At 42.3% G+C, this 25,326-nt stretch overlaps 1 protein-coding gene across 8 annotated transcripts in view; it reads right to left on the bottom strand.

Annotated features, from left to right (window-relative positions):
- MRAP2 (melanocortin 2 receptor accessory protein 2) overlaps nucleotides 1-25,326 on the bottom strand; it is a 105,601-nt gene that overhangs the window by 13,079 nt on the left and 67,196 nt on the right. For 7 of the 8 annotated variants that reach the window (XM_010834659.1, XM_010834658.1, XM_010834656.1 and 4 more), the window contains exons 2-3: nucleotides 20,614-20,746; nucleotides 10,287-10,386 (exon numbers count right to left, since the gene is read on the bottom strand). In XM_010834659.1, coding sequence (XP_010832961.1) covers nucleotides 10,287-10,386; nucleotides 20,614-20,740 — 227 coding nt within the window. In that variant the 5' untranslated portion in view covers nucleotides 20,741-20,746. The remainder of the gene's footprint in view (nucleotides 1-10,286; nucleotides 10,387-20,613; nucleotides 20,747-25,326) is intronic. The other variant, XM_010834663.1, reaches the window with a different exon arrangement.

Below are 25,326 nucleotides of genomic sequence, written 5' to 3'. Positions count from 1 at the left end.
TGCAAAAGTAGGAAGTCAAGAAACACCTGGAGTAACAGGCAAATTTGGCCTTGGAATACAGAATGAAGCAGGGCAAAGACTAATAGAGTTTTGCCAAGAAAATGCACTGGTCATAGCAAACACCATCTTCCAACAACACAAGAGAAGACTCTACACATGGACATCACAAGATAGTCAACACCAAAATCAGATTGATTATATTCTTTGCAGCCAAAGATGGAGAAGCTCTATACAGTCAACAAAAACAAGACCAGGAGCTGACTGTGGCTCAGATAATGAATGGGACTAGTGCCCAGATAAAAGAGGCCCCAGAGAGAGAGAGAGAGAGTCATTGTTCCTTCTCCCATATGAGGACACAGTGAGAAATCTAGCATTGATGAGCCAGGAAACAAATCCTCAGCAGACACTGAATCTGCCAGTACGTTAACCTTGGATTTTTTAGGCTCCAAAACTGTGCGAAATAGACTTCTGTTACTTAACAAATCATCTAGTAAACATCCATGGTATTTATAGGAGCCCGGACAGACTCAGAAAATTAGAAAATTCATAATCTCCAAGAATTTTAGTGCTTTTCATTATATTTGTCACAGTCCTACCTATTCTATACCTTGTCATCATGAAATTTAGATCAAGCTAGTGTGTTTGCAAGAAATTCTCCTGTGTCGTACTAACTTTAGAAAAATGAAAACTGTTAATTTTGGTAGAATCTAAAAATCATTAGTTTCACTTATTTAAGAATCTGTATTCCTCCTTTTCAGCTTGTTATAAGAAATGCAATTTGGACCTATTCTATTGATTGCAATATTCCCAAACTCCACCAGTCAGAGTAAAAAGACTGTTCAGACTGTTTCGATTCTTTTCTTCTCACTCTGGCTTGTGTCATGTAGTCTCTGAACCAGATGGGAGATTCTCCCTCATAAGGACCCATCCAGTCCACTAGCACTTGCAGGGAACCTCATCTGCTTCCATGACAGTCCCCTGCTCACAAACTCACCGATTCTCCAAATCCTTCTTCCTGATCTTTCAGAGAGTCCACTCCCACATCACATGGCCTTTCTGGTGTCTGCTCCCACCAGTCCCCTTGCTAAGCCTACAGTCCAGCCACATGGGACCTGCCTGTCCCCCAAAGCCCTTAGGATGGTTCCCTTTTGTGCCTTTGCTCGTGCTGTTCCTTCTACTCCTGTCAAAATCAAATCTGTCCTTTGCTATCCAACTCCCATGTCCCTGCCTCCACGGACTTTTTGATCTCCCAACAAGAAGGAATCTTCCCCTTCTCTTGGCTCCTGTCCTATTTAATCAATCTTCTCTTACACCGGTTTACCAGGGGGCTCAGTGGTAAAGAATTCACCTGCAATGCAGAGACACAGGAGTTGTGGGTTGATCCCTGCGTTGGGAAGATCCCCTGGAGGAGGAAACAGCAATCCACTCCAGCATTCTTGCCTGGGAAATCCCATGGACAGGGAGCCTGGTGGGCTACAGTCCATGGGGTCGCAAAGAGTCAGACACGACTTAGTGAACAGGTCAATCACCTACAGGGTGCGGCCCTTCCTGTCTCATGTCAGAGCTGTTTGGTGTGATCGTTTCTCTCCTATATACTGCTGTGCTGTATTCCACTCATCTCTGCATCTCTCAAAGGGACTTGCTGTCATTAGACCCTCAGTCAGTACCCTGGACAGTTGTATCTGCAGGTGTTCAGGAGCCCTGATTCCTGTGAAAGGCACAGCCACCTCCAGTATTCAGGGACATGCTCCTTCCTCTGTGACCCTAAGACAAATCAAGTCAGGAGATCAGACTTCTGCCACTTTCACTGGCTGAGGGAAAACACCCGTAAGGCTCTGCGTTACTCCCTTAGGAATTTTACAGATTTATAATGAGTTTTTACAAATGGGCTGCCTACTGCTCAGTCTTAGCAAGCCCTCACTACTCTCAGGTTTACTCCACTCAAAAAAGTGGTGGGCAGTCCAGCAGGCACCTACGATTTCTGGCAGGGACTTCCAGTGGACTTTTAGAGATGCATAAGCCAAACAATGGGCTTCCCTGGTGGCTCAGAGGTTAAAGTGTCTGCCTCCAATTCGGGATACCTGGGTTCAATCCCTGGGTTGGGAAGATCCCTTGGAGAAGGAAATGGTAACCCACTCCAGTATTCTTGCCTGGAGAATCCCATGGATGGAGAAGCCTGGTAGGCTACAGTCCACAGGAGTGGAGCAAAGAGTCGGACATGACTGAGCGACTTCACTTTCACTAAGCCAAACAAAGACCTACTAAGAGTGAAAACTCTTGAGATGAACCACCGGTGAGAAAATGATAATAACTATTTCTGGAGCCATAACCTGTCCTGAGAGCTTCACGCCCTAGCAGAGGCACCAACCAAACCCTTGTGTGTGTGTGTGTGTGTGTGTGTGTGTGTGTGTGTGTAAGTGCCTCTTGGTTGCTTTCATTGGTAGTTCTGACTTGCCAGGGAGATGTCAGTCTCTGAGGAAAGACTATACTACCTTAGAATGACCCTCAGCATGTCTGGGCAAGTCATAGCTGTGCACTCAGGAAATACCTCTTAATTGATGAAGAATTAAAAGGAACTCCTGAATAAAGGTGTATAACTTGAATCAGACATGTAAAGCAGTTGGATTTTTTACCTGTTGATATATGGAGACCTCTCAGAATAACAGATCTTCCTGAGGAACAACCTGCTATGTCTGCATTCAGCTGGTTCCTGTGACCTTGGTCATTATCTCCAGCTGTTAGCTTTTAGGTGCGCTGTACCCATGCTTGGGTGAGAATCGTACCCAGGTAAATTGCAACTCCAGGTAAGATGCAATTTCCATTTTTGCAAGATCATGAGCAATACCGTCCTCATCCCTAAAAAAGAGACCATCCCCACCTAGACAAGTGCACTTAGCAAAGGCTACACAAAATGAGGATATCTGAGGTGTACGATGTCTGAGAGTTGATCTTTATTTTTTTAAGAAGTACAAAATATTCAACATAAAATGCAACCCAACTCTTTCCCTTACTCCTTCTCTCTGGCAGATTTATGACAATGCGGCAATTACGGTGCTTTAACAAGACGGCAAAGAGAGTAAATGGCTCCTCAGTGGAGAAAGCACAGGAAAAAATGATTCTTTTTATCCTGTCTATAAAGGACTCAAGTGAGAGGGTCCACCCACTCCATACAACAGGAGATATTCCATGGGAAAATAATCCCCATTAAAGCTACTTCTTAGACCTAAAAGCTTTTTAAAAAGGCATGATGGCAGCTTTATAAGAGTCCTTCTCCCTCTGATCTCTGCTTTACCAGCACTCACCCTTATCTGAGTCTCCTCCTGGGCACACAGATTACCCTCCCCAGCCGGGTGGTCAGATGGGTGTGGCCAGTCCTGGCCAATGAGCTGTGAGAGGAAGAGATGCGTGCCACTTCCTGGCTGAAGAACAGACCAGCAGGTATGAGTTCTCCACGTGCCCCACTGCTTGTCACAGCAATTCAGGAGGATGAACCTTAGAAACACTGCAGCTACGATGAAGAAGCATCGGTCCACCCCTTGCCAACCCTCAGAAGAGATGTAGCTTGAATACAGTGTAAACCTGTGTTGCATTACAGTGAGATTTAGAGAGCTGTTTACTCCTGTCTCATAATCTCATTATGACACATCCTCTCCTTAACAGAAGCCACTGAGTAGGCAGTGACTCTGGAATTGAAGTTCTGATGCTAAAATGATCCCAAGTTGTAAACTTAAGGGAAGAAGCCTATTTGCCATCCTTATGTCCTACTCCTTCCAAGGGGATTCATGCACTCTTTCCATAGGTCAGCAATTTAGTCTGCCTAGGATGTCTCCATGGAGAAAAAGATAGAACTAAGTGGCTGATTCAACACTAGTCAATTCTGAGTGGGGGCCTTACTCAGAAGTGATGCTCAAAATTCTCCAATCCAGGCTTCAACAGTACATGAACTGAGAAGTTCCAGATGTTCAAGCTGGATTTAGAAATGGCAGAGGAACCAGAGATCAAATTGCCAACATCCATTGGATCACCAAAAAAGCAAGAGAGTTCTAGAAAAACATCTATTTCTGCTTTTGACTATGTCAAAGCCTTTGACTGTGTGGATCACAACAAACTGTGGAAAATTCTTCAAGAGATAGGAATGCCAGACCACCTGACCTGCCTCCTGAAAAATCTGTATGCAGGTCAAGAAGCAACAGTTAGAAATGGACGTGGAACAACAGACTGGTTCCAAGTTGGGAAAGGAGTATGTCAAGGCTGTATATTGTGACCCTGCTTATTTAACTTATATGCAGAGTACATCGTGAGAAATGTTGGACTGGCTGAAGCACAAGCTGGAATCAAGACTGCCGGGAGAAATATCAATAACCTCACATATGCAGATGACACCATCCTTATGGCAGAAAGTGAAGAAGAACTAAAGAGCCTCTTGATGAAAGTGAAAAAGGAGAGTGAAGAAGCTGGCTTAAAACTCAACATTCAGAAAACTATGATCATGGCATCTGATCACGTCACTTCATAGCAAATAGATAGGGAAACAGTGGAAACAGTGCAGATGGTGACTGCAGCCATGAAACTGAAAGATGCTTGCTCCTTGGAAGGAAAGTTATGACCAACCCAGACAGCATATTAAAAAAACAGAGACATTACTTTGCCAACAAAGGTCTGTCTAGTCAAGGCTATGGTTTTTCTAGTAGTCATGTATGAATGTGAGAGTCAAGGCTATGGTTTTTCTAGTAGTCATGTATGAATGTGAGAGTTGGACTATAAAGAAAGCTGAGCACCAAAGAAAACAACTTTTTCTGAGAGACATAACCAAATCTCCGGGAGTTGGTAATGGATAGGGAGGCCTGGCGTGCTGTAGTCCACGGGGTTGCAAGGAGTCAGACATGACTGAGCGACTGAACTGAACTGAACTGAGTCATATTCCAAAAGGATGCTGCCTGATATCTTACTTGAATCAATTGTTCTTTGTGACCCACAATCCAGAGAGCTTGTTACCTAAAGCTGTTAGAATTCAGACATTCGAGCCATGACTAAGACTCTCTACTTAGTCTCCTTTCTAAAATCATCTTACTCTTTCTTCACACAAAGACATCACTTTGCCAACAAAGGTCCATAGAGTCAAACCTATGGTTTTCCCAGTAGTCATGTATAGATGTGAGAATTGGACCTTAAAGAAGGCTGAGTGCCAAAAAACTGTGGTACTGGAAAAGACTCTTGATAGTCCCTTAAACTGCAAGGAGATCAAACCAGTCCATCCTAAAGGAAATCAGTCCTGAAAATTCATTGGAAGGATTGATGCTGAAGATGAAGCTCCAATACTATGGCCACCTGATGTGAAGAGCCAACTCATTGAAAAAGACCCTGATGTGGGAAAAGATTGAGGGCAGGAGGAGAAGGGTACGACAGAGGATGAGATGGTTGGGTGGCATCATCGACTCAATGCACATGAATTTGAGTAAACTCTGGGAGATAGTTCAGCCTGGCATGCTGCAGTCCACGGGGTTGGAAAGAGTTGGACACGATTGAGCAACTGAAAAACAACTTTTTCTGAGAGACATACCCAAGGTGAGGTGAAGCCAGGGTAGAACGAGTCACATTTGGCACATGTAGCTCCAACATGAAAGCTTAGGGCCTGGCTGTCCTGTGGGAGGAGGAGAATCTTCTGTTCCTTCCTACTCTTTACCTGCAGCCCTCTGTTCTCCCCAGGATGCCATGAGCCATGCAGGGCAGGACTAACCTTCACTGAGGGCTGCCTGCTGTGAGGCTAGTGCATACTAGCAGTTCTATAGGCATCAGTTCACTCAATCTTTACAGTACCCCGAGGAGGCAGATACTACTTTATTTTTACAAGTGAGGAATCATCAAGTACAGAGAGGCTAAAGTGAAGTTGCTCAGTTGTGTTCCACTCTTTGCGACCCCATGAACTGTAGCCTACCAGGTTCCTCTGTCCGTGGGTTTCTCCAGGCAAGAATATTGGAGTGGGTTGCCATTTCCTTCTACAGGGGATCTTCCCGACCCAGGGATTGAATGCGGGTCTCCCGCATTGCAGGCAGACGCTTTACCCTTTGAGCCACAGACAGACTAAGAATCCAGTAAATCATTCCAGTAAATCTGGAAATGTTTGACTCCAGAGCCCATAGTTGATCCAATATGTGATAAAAGAAAACAAATCTTATTGCTTGCTAATATCTTTGCTGTAAGAGAAAAAGATTTAATATTACTGATATGAAGTCATTTAATGTAGGGGTAACAACAGGAGCTTCAAAGAGACTTTAGTTTGAGGCTTGGCTCCATTTGTTGTTGTTGTTCAGTCGCTGAGTCGTGTCTGGCTCTTTGAGACCCCATGGACTGCAGCACGCCAGGCTTTCCTTTCACTGTCTCCCGGAGCTTGCACAAACTCATGTCCATTGAGTCTGTGATGCCATCTAATCATCTTGTCCTCTGTCGTTCCCTTCTCCTCCTGCCTTCAATCTTTCCCAGAATCAGGGTCTTTTCTAATGAATTGGCCCTTCGCATCAAGTGGTCAAAGTATTGGAGCTTCAGTTTCAGCATCAGTCCTTCCAATGAATATTCAGGACTGATTTCCTTTAGGATTGACTGGTTTGATCTCCTTATAGTCAAAGGGACTCTTCAAGAGTCTTCTCCAACACCACAGTTCAAAAGTATCAATTCTTCAGCACTCAGACTTCTTTATGGTCCAGCTCTGACATCCATACATGACTACTGAGAAAACCATAGCTTTGACTATATGGACATTTGTTGGCAAAGCAATGTCTCTGCTTTTTAATATGCATAATTTTTTTAAAACCTGTGAATCCTTATATGAGTGATTCAGTCTCTTTTTTCTCATCTGTAAGGTGAGATTTTACAGGATAAATCCTATGTGATTTACTTCATCTTTCAGTGAGAACTTAGTGAGATTATACTATAAAGTGATTAACAGACCCTGACAGATGGTAAATGTCAAAAAATGTTCTTAGCATTATTCTCAGTGATTTATCATTATGTCCTCCATGTCTAATTATCAGGGGCAAACTTAAAACTGACTGTTTTATTTTAAAGTTGGCTGCTTGGATAATGTCTATTTTACAAAAAATATTTCCTGCCAAATAAATGTCAAGTTTACTAAGATATAAAACCATTGTTAACTGCTCCATTTAGGGATTTTTCCATATGTCTGTATCATTCAGTTTGATTTGGATATACTACAGCCAAATGCATGTCTTACACTGCTTCAGAAAAACATTTAAAGTGTGGCCCTGAGGGCTCATCCATTGTTTCATTAAAAGTAAAAATAAAAAGGTCAAACTTGCTCCTTAACCTCACCAAAAGCATGTAGGATTACAATGACCCCTGTTCTTTGAGATGACTAAGAATCACCATCAAAAGAGAAATCATCTATTAGAAGGACAAACTGCCAACTGGAAAAGGGGAAAAACAAGCCTCAGCTACCCAGGGTCAACGTGAAATGTTAAGTCAATGTATTAGTCAGTGTTATCCAGAGAAACAGAACCAACAGGGGTGTTTGGGTGTGTATGTGTGAGTGTGTGAGTGTGTGAGTGTGTGTGTGTGTGTGTGTGTATGTGCCTGTGCACATTTATTTCTATATCTATCTATCTATCCATTCAGGGTGAGGTGGGGACAGATTTAGTTTAAGAAATTGGTTCATGTGATGGTGGAGACAGGCAAGTCCAAAATCTGTAGGGTTTGGACAGGCTGAAGACACAGGGAAGAGCTGCAGTCTGAGTCTGAAGGCAGTCCTTTGCCAGAATTCCTTTTTGCTAGACAGAGGTCCATCTGTTTCTAGGAACGCCTTTTGCAGTTGGATGAGGCCCCACCCTCATTATGGAGGATGATCAGTCTTCCTAAAAGACTGATCTCACCTAAAAAAAAAACCATCACAGAAACATCTAGAATAATGTTTCACCAAATATCATGGCCTAGACAAACACAAAATTACTCATTACAGGAAGTCATGCTCCCTTTTGAGCTAGGGTGTTCCCATTTATAAAATCACATGCATCTTATATCAAACAAGTACATCTCAATAACCATGCAAAGGTCCATCTGGCTATCTGAAGAGAAGGAAGATAAAGGGGTTTACTATTCCCCAATCACTCTACCAGATGTACTATAACTTGAGTTTGTCCTCAGCTTCTTTTACTACTGCTATAATCTACACCATATTTCTAAACTCCTTGGACTAATATGCTGAAGCAAAGACATATGCAGATGTTTACAAAAACAAGGAGACAGAAAAGGGAAAGTTCATATTTTTTTAGTGGCTATTCCAGAGATTCTCAACCATCCATCTCCATAGCCTTCAATATAATGGTCTTTTACGTTCATTTAACATGTGTTTGAATTTTTCTCCCAGACCTTAATGTCTGAAAACAGCTATGTGATGGGCAGAACTGTTCCCTTTATCTATGACTAGTTGTTAGAGTTCAAGTGCAGGCTGAAGACTGAACAGCAGACACTGCAGACTGTGTGATGAGATACAATGAGAACACCACTGCTAGGCTGTGAGGATGAAGGGAGACATTGAATGGAAATGTGAGGATTTGAGCTCACTTTCTTCCATTTAGTCTCCCAGGTCATTCCCTACCCTTCCCCACCCTGCTCTGTGCCCTGGGAAACTGACCTCTGATGTAGGCTTTGGCCACTGGTAGTGGTGGGGTGCTCAGCCAGCGGGGAGCAGTGGTGAGAAAGGGGAGAGATGGGGAAAGACAGGTCTGGGTATTTATCGGAGGCTCCCTCCCAAAGAGGTCACACTGGGCTGTGTCCCTTGACCTGGGTCATTGCTCCTCTCAGCCAGTCTCTCTGCAGGGCTCCTGAAAGACAATCAGGGCCCTTCAGATTTGGGCATCTACTCCTCAGTGTTCTGAGCCCTGGCATCCTGCCCCATCCAGGAAGAGGGGCTGCTCTCTTCCCAGGCCACAACTTGTGACTAGTCCATTTGTCAAAAGCTCTAATTAAAAAAGATACACGCACCCCTATGTTCACAGCAGTACTATTCACAACAGCTGAGATACAGAGACAACCTAAATGTCCATCAAGGGATGAATGGATAGTGAAGATGTGGTACATATATCCAATGGAATATTACTCAGCCATAAAAAAGAATGCAATAATGCCATTTTGCAGCAACATCAATGCAACTAGAGATTATCATACTAAGTGAAGTAAGTCAGAAAGAAAAAGACAAATACCATATGACATCACTTATATGTGGAATCTAAAATATGGCCTAAATGAACCTATCTATGAAACAGAAATAGACTTATAGATATTGCCTTGTGGTTGCCAAGGTAACAGAGGAATGGACTGGGAGTTTGGGACTAGTAAATGCAAGCTAATAGATATAGAATGGATAAAAAGAAATATCCTACTGTATAAAACAGAGAACCACATTCAGTATCCTGGGATAAACCATTATGGAAAAGAATACTAAAAAAACAGAAATATGTGTGTAACTGAGTCACTCTGCTGTAGAGCAGAAATTAACACAACATATTTCAATAAGAACATTAATTTTTTTAAAAGCTCTTCTAATTACCTAATTTGAATATGCTATCTGTTGCCTTCTGGAACTGACTGACAAGGTATCAAACAAGTTGTTATTTTTTCCTTTTTTTGGAAGAGTTGGGATTTTAAAAAGTCTCTAAAACATTTCTGAGTTTTTGCAAACCATAACTTACCAATTATGTTTTGATGTTATTCAACACTCATTAAGCATCCATGCAATCATTTCCTCCATAAATCCAAAGCCCATCACAGATGTTCTTTACCACATCATGAAAATTTTATAATCCTTTATCTCATTTTGAGGAAATTAAGTGCTGAATTCAGTGAATAATTAAACAATTTAGTCGAGTATCATTTCTCTGCTCCTTGAAATGTTTTTTAAGCTAGCTTTCATCCTATTTTTGTTATTGTCCTTTTTCATCGTTTTCAGTCTGGTGAGTCACCTAAATTCTTTTGGGAATAAGGAGAAAATCCATCCTAATTAGTAATCTTTCAAAATAAACATCAAGCCAGGATCAGCATTAAGACTACAGGAAAGACCAAGAAACCCAGGTGCACGAGGGTTCACTTGAGAAGAAGCCTCAGAAGCAAGAGGCAGAGTGCCAGGAGGAAAACAGGTCCCACCCAACCAGCACCTGGGTCTGGACAGCAAATCCAGCTCTCCACCCATTAGAAGCAACCCCACCCCCTGGATACTGTTTCTGTTTCTTCAAGTCCCTGTGGGGTTTAACAGACATTTAGAAACAGCCCAAACTTACTCTTGGTGTGGGGCTCCTGTCTTGGTCAGCAGAGTCAGCACAAAAAACATAAAAATCACAAAGACTGCAAGGCCAACCCAAAATCCAATCACAATGGAATCTGTAAGACAGTTAACACTGGGATTAGTATTTCATAGCAACATAAAATTTAAACATTCAAGGAATCTGTGCTTTTTGATACATGAAATGAGAGAGGATGGTCACAGTCTTCTGAGACAACCTTGAACTATCGGACAACAGGGAACAGTTAATACAAGGAATGAGGGAAGAGTCCATGTCTTCAGGCTCCTGACTCAGGTAACACTCGGAGATGCCAGCCTTCCTGACTCTTGGTTCTACATCCCGATGGAAGAATTTAAGACGGAATCAGGCTGTCTAAGTCCTCAAGACTGAAGTGTCTTGAGTTAGAAAATCCAATTTTTAGCAGAAACTACAGGATGAAGCTTAAAATGACATCTGATTCAACTCAACCCAGTTTTGTTTTTTCACTCATGTTCATGCTGGCATAACTCACGTCTTCACTACATCCTGCAAAGAACATACAAATGGCCTCCTGAGTGCTCTTCTACCTTCAGTCTTTGCCTGGGCCTCATTTCTGATAGAATCTGCTTTATCGTACCTCTGATAATATTGCTCTTTCACAAAAAATACTTCAACAAAAATAGAATTGACCTTTTCCACATGAGAACAGATTCAATATACAAAGCACTTTTACAATATCTGGCATCTGAGAAGAAGGTAGCTCACGTTTGCAATCTATGATGCTAAAGCTGAAACTCCAGTACTTTGGCCACCTCATGCGAAGAGTTGACTCACTGGAAAAGACTCTGATGCTGGGAGGGATTGGGGGCAGGAGGAGAAGGGGACGACAGAGGATGAGATGGCTGGATGGTATCACTGACTCAATGGACGTGAGTCTGAGTGAACTCTGGGAGTTGGTGATGGACAGGGAGGCCTGGCGTGCTGCGATTCATGGGGTCGCAAAGAGTCGGACACGACTGAGCGACTGATCTGATCTGATCTGATCTGATTGTTTAATCGGTCATTTTCTCCCAGTTGATCCTTACTTTAAAACTCATGCTTCCAACCAGTCTAGGCGACACTGTATTCCTGTATTTGCCTGAACCCTTAGGCATAGTTTCTTAATACTCACACCTTTTCAGGGGCCCATACCTTCACCTGGCTGGAGCAACTTTCCCCAAACTGGAGATAATGAAAGTCTATCCCTCATTCAAAGCGCATTCCCTACATCAACTCCTTCAGAAAGCCTAATCTCCCCAAATGATGTGCCTGCTCCCTCCTGTGAACCCCATGATTTTTCTGTCTGTGCTTCTCTACACAGGTCCCTCCTTGATCCTATCACGGGTAATAGTCACTAGTGTGTGTCTCTCACATGGGGCTGAGACTGAGCTGTCTACACAACCTGGCACATTCATCATAAGGTCTTAAGTTTGGGGGAAGCAACGGGGTTAAACTATTTTACATTTTCTGATCTATTCAAAGAAGTTTACCTACATGGCAATACAGTGAGGATGCCTAGCAATTTTAAAAAAGGTGAATAGAACTTATACACTGAATGTGTTTAAATACAAAGCATTATTCTAATTGAATTATGTGTATATAGCACTCTTTCTAATATGAAGAAGTCAGATTAGCAACTTGCTTTGCATAATTCTTACTTTTATTCTAAATATACTATTGCCTAGAGGGTAACAACCTTTATTTAATGACATTTTAAAAAATTATTTATTTTTAATTGAAGGATAATTGCTTTATAATATTGTGTTAGTTTCTGCCATACATCAACATGAATCAGCTATAAGTATACATATTTCCCCTCCTTCTTGATTCTCCCTCCCACCACCTACCCCTTCCCGCCCCTTAAGTTGTTACAGAGCCCCAGTTCATTCAATGGCATTTATTCAGTACTCTGGATGCAAAACCAATTTATCTTGCCCAGGGTTAAGAGTGCCTGAGAAACAGGAATTGTAGACTTTACCTTAAAAACTAATGGAAATGAAGCCTAACAAGACATAAGGACAAATACCAAAAAACACATGTGTACAAAAGCAATTAACATGTAACAATAGCATCTCAGTTATGGGGGCACAGACTGCAAAGCATCATTTTGCAGATAAATGACAGCTCAGCCTCCTCTACTTCATCAACTGCCTGAATAGCAAAAGCCAATTCTAAAATGACCTGCCAGCGTTATGTAAGTCCTCAGTTGAGAATTTAGTCATGTTGATTCATTTTCAAATCTGTTTACTAGGGAGGGGTTCGCATGAGGACAGCTCTCACACTGCCAATGGTGGCTGGATCCCCATGTGTCCTCCAGCCCCCTAGCCTAGGGTGGGCACAGGTAGAGGAGTGTGCCTTTAACCCAGCCCAGTCCCTTACCCCGGCTTTCTAGTGACCCAGGGAGCTGATCAAAAAGCAACAATAACGTGGGACCCGAGAGGGTCTCAGCCCTCAGCAAAGTCGTCACGAGAGAGAGGAGAGTGGGAATGAGGAGAGCTGTGGTTAGAATTTTAGAATCCCCATGGTCCAGTGGCATTTTCACGCATTCTCTTGATAATGTGGAATCCACGTTTCTCATGACAATATGCTTTAAGTAGCTTTGCTTACTCACATTCTCCCCCAGAGGAAATTCTGCTTCCTCAGATTATCTCTGTTAATTCTCCTCTACCTCATCCTCTGACACGCGGCCCAAGCCCAGATAACTTTCTCACTCTGAGCCCCTTTCAGAGAACTTCAGAGAGCTCCATCTCATTCCAGGAACAACCAAACTCTCTTGAAGTTTTATTTCTATGTCATTTCATGGCCACAAGCATTTCAGTGAAAAGAGGAATACAGAGCCTCTGGTCTTCCCCAGAGTACCCTTTCTCAGGAGGAAGTCAGAACAGAGGTTTACATAGAGTGAGTGGGGGCTCCAAGAAACCTGGTTGGTTAAGGAAAAGCCTTCCACGGGGGTTTCTAATACAGCCAAACAGCTACTTCTGTCCTGTCTAGAGACTGAGCTACTTAGAGACCATTACAGCAAGACAGTACAGTAAGAGAAAACTGCCCAGGGGAATTCCAGATAGAATGCATCATAATAAAATAACTTTCCCTTTGTCTGACCTCTAGTGAAAGGAATCAAACAAGAGAGCTGACAGCTGCACGGTTTTCACTGCTATGATCTGTTTTTCCATACATTATGTTCTCCAATCTAGGGGAGGATGAGAGTAACTATCCCATCCCATTCCCCCCACCCCCACCACCAGTCAGAATGGCCATCATTAAAAGTTTACAAACAATAAATACCAGAAACGGTGTGGAGAAAGGGAACCTTTCTACACTGCTGGTGAGAATGCATAGCCACTATGAAGTTGGAGTGGCTTAACCTCCACTTAAGTATGGAGGTTCCTTAAAAAACTAAAAATAGAGCTACCATATGATCCAGCAATCCCACTCCTGGGCAAACATCCAGAGAAAACCATGGTTTGAAAGAATACATGCACCCCAATGTTCAACTGCAGCACTGTTTACAACAGCCAAGACGTGGAAGCAAACTCAGTGTCCATTAACAGATGAATGGATAAAGATGTGGTACATATACACAATGGAATATTACTCAGCCATTAAAAAGAATGCAATAATGTGATGATCATACTAAGTGAAGTAAGTCAGAGAAAGACAAATATTGTAATGGTTATACATGAAATATTAAAAAAAATGATACAAATTAACTTATTTATAAAACAGAAACAGACTTACAGACTGAGAAAACAAACTGATGGTTACCAAAAGAGAAAGGAGGAGGGGAGGGGTAAATTGGGAGTTTGGGATTAACATACACTCACTACTGTGTATAACATAGATAACCAACAAAGACCTACTATACAGCACAGGAAACTCTGCTAAATATCTTGTAGTAATGTAAATGGAAAAAGAATTTGAAAAGCAACAGGTATCTGTGTAACTGAATCACTTTGATGGTCATCTGAAACTAACACAAAATTGCGTTAGGTTGGCCAAGAAGTTTGTTTTTGGCCAAACTCTTTGCAGCCCCATGGACTGTAGCCTGCCAGCCTTCTCTGTCCACAGGGATTCTCCAGGCCAGAATACTAGAGTGGGTTGCCATGCCCTCCTCCAGGGGATCTTCCCAACCTAGGGACTGAACCCAGGTCTCCTGCATTGCAGGCAGATTCTTTACCATCTGAGCCACCAGAGAAGCCCAAGAATACTGGAGTGGGTCGCCTATCCCTTCTCCAGGGGAACTTCCCAACCAAGGAATTGAATTGGGTTGATTTGGTACCAGCTGAGCTACCAGGGAAGCCCAAATCAGCTATAGTCCAATATAATAAAAATTTTTAAAAAAGAATATATTGTGACCTTTCCATCTCGTGGTTGTATGAAAAGCAAGGGTTACTGCTTAATTTGAAAGACAGGGCTCAGGACACCAGAGCAAGCACTGTCCTCATACCGATTCTGGTTCCTAAGGTGTTAGGATCAGTTCTGTGGTATGGAATACTCCTTGCAAGGAGTCAACAGTGGGCTTCCAGCACTTGTGTCTGCTGTGCTCCCAATCACAGGTCTTACTGCAAACCATGGGGCATTTTCTGTAATGTTCTTCCCCAGGTATCTTATAGCTCAATCTCTCACTTCCTTCAGGCATTTTTTCATATTTCTCCTTCTCAGGAAGGCCTTCCATGGCCGTTCTATCTATACTTTCACCTCCACACTTCACACCTCCTTTCCCTACTTTATCTTTTATCACCATCTGGCATAGTTTGTCTATTTGTTTACTATCTGTCTCTCTGAGTAGAATGCAAGATCCATAAGAGACGGGCTTTTTTCTTTTCTGTTCACTGCTGTACCTCCATTACTTAACATGGGGCTGTATGCAAAGGAGACACAGATGGAAAGAACAGACTTTTGGACTCAGTGGGAGAAGGTGAGGGTGGGGTGATTTGAGAGAATAGCACTGAAACATGTACGTTACCATATGTAAATGGATGACCAGTGCAAGTTTGATGCATAAAGAAGGGCACCCAAAACTGGCGCTCTGGGACAACCCAGAAGGATAGTGTGGGGAAGAACATGGGAGGGGGATTCAGGATGGAGGGGATGCATGTGTACCTGTGGGCGATTCATGTTGATGTATGGCAAAAGCCATCACAATATTGCAAAGCAATTATCCTTCAATTAAATTTATTAACAAAAATAGTGCTGCAAATAACAGGTGCTCAATAAATACGTATAGAATGAATGGATGAATGAATGTCCATTTTTATGGTACCAAATGTATGTCAGTTACAGGTCCACTTCAGATAGTTATAAAGTTTATTACCAGATTCAAAACTGAAGGCAAAAGGAGAATTTACAATGATCATCAGAGGTTTTTTCTCAGATGAAAGACCCTATAGAGACAGGATCTTAATTTCAGCAGGAAGGAGAACTTAGTCTAACTAGAGATGTAACTATTGTTGCTAAGAACAACCCATCACAGGTAAAGTAAAAAGATAACTGTTATGGTCTCTCCTATCTTCCTAAACGCTTCTCCTTGAAGTGACTGATTTTCATTCTTTTCAACTTGCACCTAATTGGCTTTGAATTTTTCTCAGCAAAACAAGGAGATGCACATGAAGCCCAGAATAACAGCTTTTTAAAATGGAAGACACTAATCCTAAAGGTACACAGTACAATAATTGACTTATTTTCCTGTATGTCTTGGAGTTTGTTCTGGAAGCTAAGAGCCTCTAATCAGATCTCTTATATCAAAATAGTAAAGACTTACCTAGGAATTTCTGGTTTTTGCCTAAAATGAATGCTAACACTGACAAAAAGCTCCCCTTCTTAATGGTATAGAAGGTAAAATGTGTAAGTAATGCCTATATTTTGCAAGAATTTTTTCCAGCTATAATCATCTCTAAATGTAATATGCCCCAAAGAGATTTTCAACTGTCCCTGGAAATGCCCCAACCAAAATTACAGCAGTATTGCCCTTTAAACTAAGAAAAAAAGGCAGGAGCAAAATGACACAAAAATAAAATCTGTGTCATGAAGTTATAAAAACTTAGATTACAGGAAAACATATGGTGATTTGCCCAGTCATTTTGATTTTAATTAAAATCCTTAACAGCAAGTACCCTTACCCACAGACTGTTCCAGAAAAATAATGGATTAAAGAATCAAAGCAAATCAATGAGGGTGATTCACACCCTGACAGCAATAGCCCTCCGTCAGATAATGGATGAGAGTACATCCTAACAGATTCCACGTGCTTTTCTTTTACTTCCATACGGAACTACTGAGCAGAAAACAACAACAAAGGAGTGTGTGAAAGCATTTGATTATTACTATTCACTTCAGGGGTAAAGGATATGTGATTTAGTTAATGCTTTTTAAGGAACAAAAATAGAAAGCTCCTGATATAGGAAAATTTTAACTCCAAACCCTTTACAACCCCACCGATGGAGACCAGAAGGCAGGAATCAGCCAGCTATCACTGCCCCTGTCCCTCTAATGGTCCAGGAGTTGCTCAACCACAGCCACCAGCAATCAGCAGCATCCAGACCCTCAGGACCTACAGGTGAAGCCAGGCTCTTGTGGTCCTTCCTGCAATCAGGGGTGAGGAAAAGTCTAAAACTTAATTAGCTGGAACTGGGGGTCGACCAAGATGGAGGCTTGGGAGGCTCCTGAGGTCCCCTCTTCCCACAGACACATGGAATATATGGCTACATATGGAGCAGTTCCCTCTGAAAGAGTTCCAGAAGCTAGCTGAATGACTCCTACACATCTGACAAATGAGAAAGTACCCACCTTCAAATCAGTAAGAAAGGCTGAGTCATCTCCTGCCATTAACCCCACCCCCAGCAGAGCATCGTGTAATCAGAGGTAAGCCCCAATTCTCATCCTCCCTGAGGAAGGATCTGGACCACACATTTGGAGCCCCACTGGAGGCAGTTCAAGATAGCAGTGTAAGAAGGTCCCAAATTCACCTTCTCCTAGGGACATACAACTACACAGGGATACTTTCCTCAGAAAAGACCTGAAAACTGAACAATCAGCGCCTCTATGACAAAGGATAAGAAGACAGCACTGAGACAGTTAGCAGAGGCAGAAACACAGTCTCACCAAAAAAAAAAAAACAAAACAAAACAACAAACAAACAGAAAAAAACTCCATCCTAGGTGCAGCAATCCACAATTCGGAGAGATCTCAAAAATACAGAACTCTTCTCTAAGGTGAGAGGGGTCTGAGTTCCATCAAAAGCATCCCAGATCGCCGATCCTGCCTAGGAAAGACAAGCCCCCAAAATGGTTGACTTTAAAAAACCAATGGGTGTTACTTTCAGGAAAAACAGCTCTGCAGGGAATGGAGAATATGTTTAAAGGGTTCGTGCACAGACTCCCTCACCCCGGGACCTAGTACAAAACACCAATTTGAAAATCACTTGGACTATTCAGAAAGGAGACCCACTAACTAATCTTAAAGCTTCTGCTGGAGAGGCACAAATTTGCTGGGACTCTTTCCGGTGATGGACACATTGGCAGATGCCAATTTTATGATCTCATTCTACCTTGCTAATTCCAGGGCTGGTGGGTGCCATCTTAGAACTCTCCCTCTAACCTGCTAGTGTCAGTAGGGGTGCCCCCCTGGGAGCCCCACCCACCCCTGTGTCACAGCTGCAAGCCACAGCTGGGCTGGGCAAGCACCCTGCCCACTGTGCAGCCCATACAGGGCTTGAGTTTCCTTGAGTGCCTAGCTCTGGTGGCCAGGGCTTCTCACAAAACATTTCCTACATGCCACTCCTTTAAGACTGGAAGAAGTGGCTGTTTTAGCTAATGCACAGAAACCAACACAGAGAGTCAAGAAGAAGGAAGAAATAGAGGAATATGTTCCAAACAAAAGAACAAGATAAATCTCTAGAAATAGATCTTAGTGAGAGTTCAAAATAAGGGTCATAAATATAGGAGTAAGCTCTTTGATATCACTCTTAGTAATGATTTTTTGGATTTAACACCCAAAGCAAAGGCAACAAAAGCAAAATAAACAAGTAGGACTACATTAAACTAAATAGCTTCTGCATAGCAAAGTGAAAGTGAGGTTGCTCAGCCCTGTCGGACTCTTTGCAACCCTATGGACTGTAGCCTACCAGGCTCCTCCGTCCATGGGATTTTCCAGGCAAGAGTACTGGAGTGGGTTGCCACTTCCTTCTCCAGGGGATCTTCCTGACCCAGGGATTGAACCTGGATCTACGTTGAACCTGCATTGCAGGTAGATGCTTTACCATCAGAAACCATCAATAACGTGAAAAGATCACCTATGGAATAGGAGAAGACATATGCAAACCACATATCTGGTAAGAGTTTAACATCCAAATTATACAAGGGACTCGTATAACTCAATAGCAAAATAAACCCAATTAAAATATGGGCAAAAGGCCTGAACAGACATATTTCCACAGACAATATCCAAATGTTACAGGCACGTGAAAATGTATTCAACATCGCCAATCATTAGGGAAATGCAGTTCAAAACCTCAAAGAGATATCATCTCACCCCTGTTAGAATCAAAAAAGACAAGAGAGAACAAATGTTGGTGAGGATGTGGAGAAAAGATAACCCTTGTACACTGTTGGTAGGAATGTAACTGGTATAGCCATGATGTATGAAGTTCCTCAAGAAACTAAAACAGAACTACCATAAGATCCAGCTTTTCCACTTTTGGAAATAGAGCCAAAGGAAATGAAAGCATTACCTTGAAGAGGGTATCTGTACTCTCCTGTTCATTGCAGCATTATTCATAATAGCCAAGGTATGGAAACAATCTCACTGTCCATTCACTGATGAATGGATTAAGAAAATGTGATAGATGATAGATATTTGAATATTATTCAGCCTTTAAGAAGGAAATATTGCTATTTATGACAACAAGGGTGAAACTGGAAGGCATTATATAAAGTGAGATAAGCTAGTTAGAGAAAGACAATTAGAGTATGATATCACTTATACGTAGACTTTAAAAGAGAAGTCAAACTCAAAGAAACAGAGAGTGGAAAAGTGGTTGCCAGAGGCTGAAGAGTGGGGAAATCGGGAGAGGTTGGTAAAAAGAGTACAAACTTTTCAGCTATAAGATGAATAAGGTCTGGGGACCTGACGTGTAACATGGAAAGTATAGTTGATAATATTATCTTGTACAGTTGGCAAGAGAGTAGAACCTAAATGTTCTTACCAATGGATAAACAATCAAATATATATACCTGAGGTGATAGAAATGTTAATTAAGTTGATGGAGAGAATCCTCTCACAATATACACAATGTATCATTATTTTATTTATTGTATAAATATATGACAATTTTATTTGTCAATTATATCTCAATGAAGCTGGAAAAAACTAGAAAGTCCACCTTGCAATGGAGCAGCAAGTAGGGGTGAGAGATCATGATGCCAAGACAGCTCAGAGAGGCAGAGGCCAGAAAATATGAAAGGAGTGAAAGCACTTCCTTGGCCACATTCATCTTCAATTCTAATCCTCTTGTATTTCTTAAACATGTCCCATTCATCTGGTTCATTAAAGGACCTACCACTTTTATAGTACTGTGGACATTCATTCTGAAACAGCCAAACATCTCTAGGATATTTACAGGGTAACCATGACAGGGCCCGGGAATGGGCAGCAGTTTCTGCTCATGTCAACTCTGCTTAAGGAAACAGCTGTTTCATGCTTGCCAGTCAGCAGGCAGTTATGACTAGAGGTGAACAGTACCCTTTCATAGAATTATATTTCCTTGCTCTGTGCTAGATGATTAATTATTCCAATAACATGAAGCACAATTCATGCCTATAACACAGAGTTGGGAATGATCGTGAACTCTTCTGGTCCTTTATCATGAAAAAACACAGACAAAAAAAAAAGAAAAAACACAGACAGACTGCTTTCCACAGTCTCAGAAACCCAGCAGGGCTGAAGGATGCTGTGAACCAAGTGTTACAAAAGGAAGGTTCTTCAAATTAGAGTCCTAGATTCTATTTGTGTATACATTTTTGATGGTCTAAATGTTCACAGTTTTGGAGAGCTGGAATCATTAAAATTTTTAAGTTTCAATTTGAAAGGGACATTGACTCATCTTCCACTAAGGGAATCTTGCAAGTTCTTCATCATTCACGTTATACATCCCAGATCAATGAGCCTATATATGGAGGGGATTTAGGGGGGTTAGGGGGTAGAGGATAAAGTTATGTATAAGCATGTCCGGGGAAAGTTAACACTGGTGGCTTCACACATTAAGGCAAACACACAACATGCTTACAGTGGGAAATTGCACAAGACTTACATTTGTGAGCCTTCAGTCCTTCAAAGGAAACTGGTCCAATCTCATAATACTCATATTCCCAGGTATAATCAGAATTAGACGCAGATTGCTGGGCTGTCCTGTTAGAAATTAACCTCTGGGCAGACATTTCTACCTGCACAAATGGAGAAAGGCAAGCATAGAGTTTGTTAACTTACCCACACTGTCCTTGACCATCTTCAGGAGGTCAGCAGGCAAAAGCCTAAGGGAGGTCTTATCCATCAGGTAAAGGACATTTCTCCCTGGCTTCCCATACTTCACCCCAAGAGGTCATTATTTCCTTTTCTCTCTCCACGAGACTGGCATATATTTGTAACCAGACATCATGTTTTCTTTTGAGGTTGTTCCCCCAGAACTTAACCCAGTGCCTAGCACACAACCACATTCCAGTAACTGACGAAAGAAAGAAGGAGGGAGAGAGTGTACCCAAATCCTCTGAGCTCACAACTTTAGCCTGACCACATATCACCACCTATAAAGAGCCTACAGAGGATAAATAAAGTCAGTGGCAGGAGAGAAGCAGCTCAATAGATTTCTATCAAGCACCTTCCATAGAAAAATAAGGACATGCCACCTACATCTAATGAAATAGAGTGGAGCAAGAGAAGGGGACATCAAAAGTCACATCATTGGGGAAGATCCTCAGTGGAAGCCCCAGTCTTGGCCACCACTAATTCCTGAAATTTGTCCTATTTTCTGGATATGCCAATGCCTTTATCTGTTACAATTTTAGATTAAAAAAATGCTGACTTCTTTGTGAAATGAGGTTGCACTATCCAGCATGGACACCTAGGATGACAAGTCCACAGAGCCAGCATCCAGCACCATGCACCTGTGATATGTGAGGCACCGTATATTGTGGGCTAGAAGGAGACGTCAGGCCAGGACCCCAGAGACCTCCCCTAAATAATGGGGGAAGAATGTGTGTGCATGCTCAGGTACTTAGTTCTGTCTGACTCTTTGTAACCCCATGGACTGTAGCCCACCAGGCTCCTCTGTCCATGGGATTTCCTTGGCAAAAATACTGGAGTGGGTGGCTATTCCCTTCTCCAGGGGATCATCCTGACCCAGGGATCAAACCTGTGTCTCCTGCAAGCAGATTCTTTACCACCTGGGAAGCCATAATGGGGGAAGAACACTAAGCAACAAATAACAGTAACATAAGCAAGAATTTGGAGAAGGCAATGGCACCCCACTCCAGTACTCTTGCCTGGAAAATCCCATGGATGGGGGAGCCTGGTGGGCTGCCATCTATGGGGTCACACAGAGCCAGACACGACTGAGCGCCTTCACTTTCACTTTTCACTTTCATGCACTGGAGAAGGAAATGGCAATCCACTCCAGTGTTCTTGCCTGGAGAATCCCAGGGACAGGGGAGCCTGGCAGGCTGCCGTCTATAGGGTTGCACAGAGTCGGACACAACTAAAGCGACTTTGCAGCAGCAGCAAGGAAGAATTTGAATGAAGTACCAGCCAAAACCAAGATTCGCTGAACAGTATAAACACTGAGTACCATTGCCCCACCCAAGAGCTTTCTGAAGCTCCCCTTCTTCCACCCACCATAGGTCAGGACCACCCACTGCTGCCTCCAGGGCACAACCTCCAGAGAAGCTGAGGCAAAATCTCTACCAGCCTTCTGCCCCAAAGCACGAGTCTCACCTTTCCTTCTTTCTTTTTTTTTAAAAATTAATTAATTTATCTTAATTGAAGGCTAATTACTTTACAATATTGTGGTGGTTTTTGCCATACATTGACGTATATCGGCCATGGCTGTATATGTGTCTCCCATCTCAACTCCCCCTCCCACCTTCCTCCCCATCCCATCCCTCTGGGTTTTCCCAGTGCACTGGCTTTGAGTGCCCTGTTTCATGCATCAAACTTGGACTAGTGATCTATTTCACATATGGTAATATACATGTTTCAATGCTATTCTCTCAAATCATCCCACCCTCGCCTTCTCCCAGAGTCCAAAAGTCTGTTCTTTAGATCTGTCTCTTTTGCTGTCTCACATAAAGGGTCATTGTTACCATCTTTCTAAATTCCATTGCTAAGTCACATCAGTCTTGTCCAACTCTGTGCGACCCCATAGATGGCAGCCCACCAGGCTCCCCCGACTCTGGGATTCTCCAGGCAAGAACACTGGAGTGGGTTGCCATTTCCTTCTCCAGTGCATGAAAGTGAAAAGTGAAAGTGAAGTTGCTCAGTCATGTCCGACTCTTTGCGGCCCCATGGACTGTAGCCTACCAGGCTCCTCCCTCCATGGGATTTCCTAGGCAAGAGTACTGGAGTGGGTTACCATTGCCTTCTCCCTAAATTCCATATATATGCGTTAATATACTGTATTGGTGTTTTTCTTTTTTATTTACTTTGCTCTGTAATAGGCTCCAGTTTCATCCACCTCATTAGAACTGATTCAAATGTGTTCTTTTAAATAGCTGAGTAATATTCCATTGTGTATATGTATCATAGCTTTCTTATCCATTCATCTGCTGATGGACATCTAGGTTGCTTCTATGTCTGGGCTATTATAAACAGTGCTGCAATGAACACTGGGGTACATGTGTCCCTTTCAACTCTGGTTTCCTTAGTGTATATGCCCAGCAGTGGGATTGCTGGGTCATATGGCAGTTCTATTTTCAGTTTTTTAAGGAATCTTCACACTGTTCTCCATAGTGGCTATACTAGTTTGCATTCCCATCAACAGTATAAGAAGGCTCCCTTTTCTCCATACCCTCTCCAGTACTTATTGTCTGTAGACTTTTTGATAGCAGCCATTCTGACCAATGTGAGATGATACCTCATTGTGGTTTTGATTTGCATTTCTCTGATAATGAGTGATGTTGAGCATCTTTTCATGTGTTTGTTAGCCATCTGTATGTCTTCTTTGGAGAAATGTCTGTTTAGATATTTTTCCCACTTTTTGATTGAGTTGTTTGTTTTTCTGATATTGAGTTGTATGAGCTGCTTGTATATTTTGGAAATTAATCTTTGGTCAGTTGTTTCATTTGCTGTTATTTTCTCCCACTCTGAAGGCTATCTTTTCACCTTGCTTATAGTTTCCTTTGTTGTGCAAAAGCTTTTAAGTTTAATTAGGTCCCATTTGTTTATTTTTGCTTTTATTTCCATTATTCTAGGAGGTGGGTCATAGAGGATCTTGCAGTGATTTATGTCAGAGAGTGTTTTGCCTATGTTTTCCTCTAGGAGTTTTAGTTTCTGGTCTTACATTTAGATCTTTAATCCATTTTGAGTTTATTTTGGTGTATGGTGTTAGAAAGTGTTCTAGTTTCATTCTTTTACAGGTGGTTGACCAGTTTTCCCAGCACCACTTGTTAAAGAGATTGTCCTTTCTCCACTGTACATTTTTGCCTCCTTTGTTAAAAATAAGGGGTCCATAGGTATGTAGATTTATCTCTGGGCTTTCTGTTTTGTTGCATTGATATATTTTTGTCTTTGTGCCAGTACCATACTGTCTTGATGACTGTAGCTTTGTAGTACAGTCTGAAGTCATCACCTTTCCCTATTGCTTTCTTCCCCATTCCCAGTCCTGGACACCACAGAAACAGACTCCAAGCCCTCACATCCTGTTGTTCAAAACAGGGTGTGCTCTGACCCAGAGATGTGTGACAGTATCAGAATTAGAGGGTGACTATGAGTGCCCAGCCAAACAAATCACTACTCCAAAGGGAGAAGTTCAGTTCAGTTCAGTCGCTCAGTCGTGTCTGACTCTTTCTGACCTGCTGAACCGCAGTACACCAGGTCTCCCTGTCCATCACCAACTCCCGGACTTTACCCAAACCCATGTCCATTGAGCCAGTGATGCCATCCAGCCATCTCATCCTCTGTCGTCCCCTTCTCCTCCTGTCCTCAATCTTTCCCAGCATCAGGGTATTTTCAAATGAGTCAGCTCTTCACATCAGTGGCCAAAGTACTGGAGTTTCAGCTTCAGCATCAGTCCTTCCAAAGAACACCCAGGACTGATCTCCTTTCGGATGGACTGGTTGGATCTCTCTGCAGTCCAAGGGACTCTCAAGAGTCTTCTCCAACACCACAGTTCAAAAGCATCAATTCTTCGGTGCTCAGCTTTCTTTATAGTCCAACTCTCACATCCATACATGACCAAAGGAAAAACCATAGCCTTGACTAGAGGGACCTTGGTTGACAAAGTAATGTCTCTGCTTTTTAATAAGCTGTCTAGGTTGGTCATAACTTTCCTTCCAAAGAGTAAGTGTCTTTTAATTTCATGGCTGCAGTCACCATCTGCAGTGATTTTGGAGCCCAGAAAAATAAAGTCTGACACTGTTTCCACTGTTTCCCCATCTATTTCCCATGAAGTGATGGGATCAGATGCCATGATCTTTGTTTTCTGAATGTTGAGCTTTAAGCCAACTTTTTCACTCTCTTCTTTCACTTTCATCAAGAGGCTCTTTAGTTCTTCTTCACTTTCTGCCATAAGGGTGGTGTCATCTGCATATCTGAGGTTATTGATATTTCTCCTGGCAGTCTTGATTCCAGCTTGTGCTTCCTCCAGCCCAGCATTTCTCATGATGTACTCTGCATATAAGTTAAATAAACAGGGTGACAGTATACAGCCTTGACGTACTCCTTTTCTTATTTGGAACCAGTCTGTTGTTTCATGTCCAGTTCTAACTGTTGCTTCCTGACCTGCATACAAATTTCTCAAGAGGCAGTCAGGTGG

Source organism: Bison bison, unplaced genomic scaffold (genome assembly GCF_000754665.1).
Source record: "Bison bison bison isolate TAMUID 2011002044 unplaced genomic scaffold, Bison_UMD1.0 scf7180017864035, whole genome shotgun sequence".
NCBI classification, from domain to species: Eukaryota; Metazoa; Chordata; class Mammalia; order Artiodactyla; family Bovidae; genus Bison; species Bison bison.
The sequence above is the reverse complement of the archived record's forward strand: the minus strand, read 5'-3'. Positions and strand labels throughout refer to the sequence as shown.